Source organism: Austrofundulus limnaeus, unplaced genomic scaffold (genome assembly GCF_001266775.1).
Source record: "Austrofundulus limnaeus strain Quisiro unplaced genomic scaffold, Austrofundulus_limnaeus-1.0 Scaffold27, whole genome shotgun sequence".
In the NCBI taxonomy this organism is placed as follows: Eukaryota; Metazoa; Chordata; class Actinopteri; order Cyprinodontiformes; family Rivulidae; genus Austrofundulus; species Austrofundulus limnaeus.
In genome coordinates, this window is record NW_013952429.1 from 639,152 (window position 1) to 645,228 (window position 6,077).

At 40.8% G+C, this 6,077-nt stretch overlaps 1 protein-coding gene across 7 annotated transcripts in view; it reads right to left on the reverse strand.

Moving 5' to 3' along the window:
• The window catches only part of adgrl3.1 (adhesion G protein-coupled receptor L3.1), a 131,931-nt gene that overhangs the window by 11,870 nt on the left and 113,984 nt on the right, over window positions 1-6,077 (reverse strand). For 4 of the 7 annotated variants that reach the window (XM_014004870.1, XM_014004867.1, XM_014004871.1 and 1 more), the window contains 3 exons: window positions 5,282-5,450; window positions 3,751-3,930; window positions 3,146-3,239 (listed from right to left, as the gene is read on the reverse strand). In XM_014004870.1, the coding sequence (XP_013860324.1) occupies window positions 3,146-3,239; window positions 3,751-3,930; window positions 5,282-5,450 (443 nt within the window). The remainder of the gene's footprint in view (window positions 1-3,145; window positions 3,240-3,750; window positions 3,931-5,281; window positions 5,451-6,077) is intronic. The other 3 variants (XM_014004869.1, XM_014004872.1, XM_014004868.1) reach the window with 1 other exon arrangement.

Sequence of the window (6,077 nt, forward strand, 5' to 3'; positions counted from 1 at the left end):
TGTGTGTGGTGTATGTGTGTATCCTGAATTATATCAAATGGTGTAGTTTTCTACTACAAATAGTAAAATTAGATATTAAAAAATATGGGTATTTTTTCGGTAATTTTGAAAACATATCTCTAATTTCTTTGGGAGTTTGTAGCTTGATAAAAAACAGCATTTGTTCTCCATGTTTCTACAAATGTATCATTTCTCTCAGAAGTGCAAAAAAAGTTCAGCACTAAAACTGCGAGATGCATGCCAAAATGTAGATTGATTTTTGTGTTGATTTGCTAAGAAGTAGACTTTTTTAGTGAGTAGTTAGCAAAGTTAAATAAAAAAACTTTCAGAAGGTTTTTATGAGGTGTTGAGCTGCTAGTCAAAAAATAAATAAATAAAAAAATCAAATCACGGTTCCTCAAAACAAGTTCACAGCATCGTCTTATGTCTTTACTGCAGAAATGGGCCAAGAAGGGAATCTTGTCATCCGGCCCAGAATTATGGCTGTCACAGATGCAGCATCAAAAGGAGTTTAAAAAAATTGATCACTCTCTGAATAAACTAAACAAAAAAAAAAAAAAAAAGATTTGGCTGCTTTCAGAGCCTGAGGCGAGAGAGTTTGAATTTGTGAATTAAAACAACACTCATATAAACAAATAATTTTAGTGCATCACAGGGAGTCATTTTTTGCTGTGCTGTGTCTCTTCCTGTGAAATAATCAATACAGTACGCAGCAGCCTAATGTGTGTTGGCATAAGCCCATTTCCATATCACCTAAGTAAAATGACTACCTTTTTGTGGTCTTATTCTGTCATTGTCAGCAGCTGCTGCCATTACTCATCTGTCTTGGACTTGCAAAAACTCCCACAATTCCGAGGAAACATTGTCAACTTCTGTTACCGTCATTGCCGTGCCTCTCACAGGTAGCTCTGGTGTGGTCTGAGCGATCGCGTCAAGCAAAAACAAATTTCAATTAACCGAAACCGTTCAGCGCAACCCCGCATCTCGTTATTCATGCTGTCACTCTATCTAGTCAATTGAAAATCTACTGGCCCAGGCAGCTCGGCGCGCAACACTTTGAAAGCGCGGGGGCAGAGAGAGGTGTGGGTTTCCGAAGCCCTGCCTCACTAAGTGCGTGATAATTCAAGCGCTGACTTGCACCGTGCCTGCTTTAGTATCCATCTGTCATGCTAACAGCTTATTAGTGGCCTGAAGAAAGCGAGGGCCACCCCTCAACTCGGAGACTAACAAATGGCAGCGTGCCTTCAGTGAGTGTGTGCGTGTCAAACTGTCTGGCTATTCGGGTGTCGACGCCCTCATTACACTAGCCTTCAGACAGCTGTACTTATAGATTCTTCTCCTAGAGTCCATTACAGCGTTGTACTCCGGAGTGAAGAAAATAGATAGCTCTGATGGCAGCAAAAATACTTTAGGCTGAACGCTCATTGAAAAGGTTGCTAATTATAGTACTTTTGAATGGAATAAGTTCAGCCGAACTGGACATATGGATGAAAAATGTTGCGAAATATGCCTGACTGTACCACACATACTTCTAGCTGTTTGCAACTACATTAAATATGTCACATTTAAATCATTATTAGTACAACTAAAATAAATAAAAAGCAATGGTTTACAACTTAAAAATATGTCTTATGATATGAGGTTGAAGATATAGCTATTTTGGTCAAACCTTGTTAATGTAGTTATGCTCAATCTTAAGTGACAATAAGAGATTATGCAATTTGTGTTATAACTAAAAGCATATGTTGAGGATGACAAACTTTAACGCTAAAGTTTGCTTATTATTTGTAAATTGAACTAAATTTTAGCCATTTTGTGCTGGCCAAGGTTGAGTAACTGCGGTGGCCATTCAGTTGCTTTCTGAGAGTTTCATTAAAATAGGTCCAGTGTTTTTTGAGATAGTTGGCTAAAGAGAGATTATTGATTCCAACAACTATTGCCAAACCTTTATCTCACACATTGAGTAGCACTTGGCCTATATGTTGTGACTCTTGAGCTCATTGTCGTGCCCCCAGCGTCAAGGTATTGATGCATGACCAAGCATCATCATGTTCTGTACGAGATGGGGCGGAGGAGGATGGTGTGTTTTTACAAGCCTAAAATTGTGCAAAACTAACCATCTTAGACCCTAAATTTAACGTCTACTAGCCTTATAGAGCCTAATCTTGACCACAGACTCTAAAGTTAACCATTAACCTTGATCGCTCATGTTAACCACATCCCTCATGCTAACCAAGGACCCTAAAGTTAACACCAACCCCTAACCTCATGTTAACCACAGACCCTAAAGTTATCCTTTAATCCTGATTCCTCATGTTAACCTCATACGTCACGCAAACCCGGAAAAGCCGCGGTCGGCAAGGACGGATGCGCAGGGTAATCCCCTGCGTGCCATTTTTGTGTTTTATAAGCTCATTAGGCTGCAGCAACCATCTGAAATCAAACTGAACTCTAAAGGTAATTAGTTGTAATGGTGCATCCAATGATTATTTAATTAAATTTTCTTTAATATCTGTCTACTTATTCACAAGATATTGTGCAAACAGACAAGGATAAGTCCAAATAGTTAATGGCAAAATGTAAAAAGAAAATTAATAAAAATGACTTGTGCAATAGGATAAATCTCAGCTTCTACCACATTAAATTTTAGCTCCATATCTGTAAAATTAACCACATTTTAGTCACAGGGTCAGTTGCCTATGGCAGCCATCTTGAACTAAGTTGACGACAAAAGTTAATCAGGTGTAGATGTACATCTGAAGATTACTTTTAAGTTTAATTAAATCTGTCCAGTGGTTCAAGCAATCCTTGGATCCTTCATCCTTAGGTGCAGATTTCAGCCTACAGCTTTTGTGCCATTTTTTAGTTCTCCAAACTGACTCATGCTTTACTTTCTACAAGAGTCTGTTCTCTTTCTTTCCCTTTCTGTACAGTCACCCTTTGAAGCAGAATTAAAAGCATGAAGTGAATTTTAAACCCTATTCTCTTTATCTTCCACTCTTCAAAAACACAATGCCATAATCAGCAGTTTGGACTCACACCTCTTTGCTAAATGACAGCGTACGCTGCTCGCACCTCTTGCTATTAATAAAGCAGACATGGTGACAGTGATGCGGATGCAAATGGGTAGGTATCCCATGGTTACCTCTGTTGAGCGTGGCAGAGCTGTTGATGTCTCCAGTGATGAAGGAGGACTCCTGTTTCCTCACGGTGTCGTTCCACATCCGTCTGATGCGGCTCTGTACACAGGAGAAAAGAGGAAGGAGGGGGGGAAAGGGAGGGAAAGTGGTAGAGAAGGTGTAGGAAAAGGCAAAAAGAAGAAGCAGTAATGACAGGGAAAGGCCATGAGAGAAATGAATAAGAACAGGACAAAACAAGATGACGAGGGGTGGGGGGGATTTATGGTAAGAAAATAGGAATTATGATGTGCAAAATAAGGGCAAATTAGTGCAGGAGAGGCAGTAAAGGAAAAAAAACAAAAAAACAAAGCAAGGACCAGCAAGAAACAAAAAGGCAAGGAAGAGGTATTTTTAATCAGTGTCATCTTTCCTCTGAATATCTGAATGTCCGCAATGAAATCTGTATGAGTCTGGGTTTGGGATACCTTGCTTTCAACACTGAACAGTTCACGTTTCAAAACCAGATCCACGGCATTCAGATTTGAAATAAATGCGTCTGGATCCTTAGACAGGTTGAAAGCGAAGTGCAATAATCCCAAACCCCCTCGCTCACTGCACGCTCTGGCCTCACCTGAGAGTCTGCTGTGCTGTAGCGTCCTGGTGTGCAGGCAGGTAAGCTCACCTGTGAGCCTGTGGAGTAGCGGCCCGGGGTCCGAGAGGTGGTGGTCTTACTCGAGGAGGAGATGGAAGTCTCCACGCTTTTGCCGCTGCAGCAGTGAGTGCGCAGACACTTGCCATACTCTTTGCGCACCTGGGGGGGGTTATGGTATGAATCAGAACAATCAACCAGCTCAATGAACGTGTGAAAAACTGACAATTGTACTCCCCTAACCTTCCAGTCTGACAGAACATGATAAAACAAGCACTGTTTTCGCTCCCATTTCCCAAGTAAACACTAAACCCATAAAAGGCAGACATTAGGAGATTAACTTCATAAACTTTCCTCCATCAACACCCACCTCACATTCATCTGAAATGGACATATTCCTCGGAGAGCTATCTGATGCATTCGTACACACAGAGCATCTGCACTTAGATCTCAATCAAGTTAGAACAAATAAGAGCGTAATTGATTTTTAACAAGCTTGTTGGACTGGCAGGCGTGGATTGCCACATGCTCTGTTTGAACAGCTGCGAGCTGAGTCGATCCATGCATCTTGAGAGAAACCGTAGTTGGGCTGCAGCCAAGGAAAACCTCAGCACCGTTCCGAGGACCCCACTCCGGATAGCTGATCCCGTAACCCAAAACATACCTAAGTACGCCGCACGCATACGTTTTACAAGTCAAAGCACCTAAAACTCTGTGCAGGACTGGAGCCAGATGAGCGTGCATTAAGCATTTCCTTTTCTATATCCTGCTCCTCTTCATCGCTGCCAGGCTCTGGCTGGGAGTGGGTGGGAGACCCTGAAAAAAAAATGTGCCGTGATGTTTTGGCACTTCCTCCAAGCTAAATATAACTGAAATCTAAAAAGGGGCAAATTTGTGCTCACGAGTTCCAGCAGTATTTTTTGGAGGATTAAACCCCAAATCAGCATAAAACAGTTAAATTTTTTAGGGGTAAAAGGAAGATGTGAGTACTGGCCTGTGTCCAACTTTGAAAAAAAAAAAAGATTTAAAGACTCCCATCATTTTTTTCCTACTCTTTTTTGAGCAAGTTAAGTACATATTGACTGTGTTTTTACTACTTTTTATGTTTTGATTTTTTTGTTGTTCTATTTCAACATTTCAATTTAAAACCAGTCAATCAATCAAATAATCAATCAAACTCAGATGCTTTATTTTAAAGTTTTTCCTCGAGCAATATTTATTTATTAACATGATCAAAGTGAAGCAATCTGCACAGTGTTGTAACTCGATCACCAGCTGTGGGAAACAATCACAGTGTTTGTTGCTGTTTATATCGGCTCGACTGCAGATTTTCTCTTGCACAGTAAGCGTCGATGCTGAGAAAATTATACTGCTACACAGCAGGAAGGGCAACAAAGAAGAGCAGTGCAGGAAATTTATCCAAATTTTTCCAAAACCAACGTGTATCCATAAAATCAGCACAAACTGGTTAGTTTGAACATCTTTAGTCTGTTTCCAGTGTTGTCTTTCTCACCTTTTTCTGGAGGATGCAGTGGAAGATAAAGATGAACATGCCCTGCAGAGAGTTGAAGATGGTGAAAAGGTAGGCCATGATGACAGTGCTCTCGTTGATGTACATGAGGCCGAACGCCCAGGTTAGACCTAGCAGACACAGCAGAGCAATGGCACCAATCACCCAAGACCTACAAGAGAAGGGATAGATGTAAAGAACCCCTCTGTTAGTAACTGCGTGTGTGTTGCAGTTGAAATTCAACTTGTCTTTTCTCAAAAAAAGAAACTAGTAAGCCAAGGCTGATGCATGTGGGACCAGGAGAGAGGGGTCAAAGAGGGTTCACTCAGAGTCCTGACACTGTGGGAGAGTGATGGAGGAACTGTGGGTGTTTTGCTTTAAAGAATTATACCCTTACAAGTTAAAGTGGATTTCTTCATTTAGCTACCTCAAGAGAGGGAATGGAGGTTAAACGACAGCAGCTATCATCTGCTGATGCAAAAAGTACTTTACTGTCTTACTTTTTTCAAGTTACAGCTGAACTCGATCAATCCAAATAAAAGGCATTTTCCAGTCTGAATGGGGTCCAGATGAGTGTTGTGCATCTTTTGACTAATGGCAATTAAATGTGAGTTGATTCGAAAAATAAAATTAAATAAAACATTTTCAAGACCTCAGAGCATTTCTTAAATATAGGCAAAGAAATGAGTCACAGGCCAAATGCCACAGGATAGTGGTCATGTTGAAGAACGTGAGTGCATTTTCAAGTCCTTGCCTGTGTGTGAGTGTGCGTGTGTGTGTGTGTGTGTGTGTGTGTGTG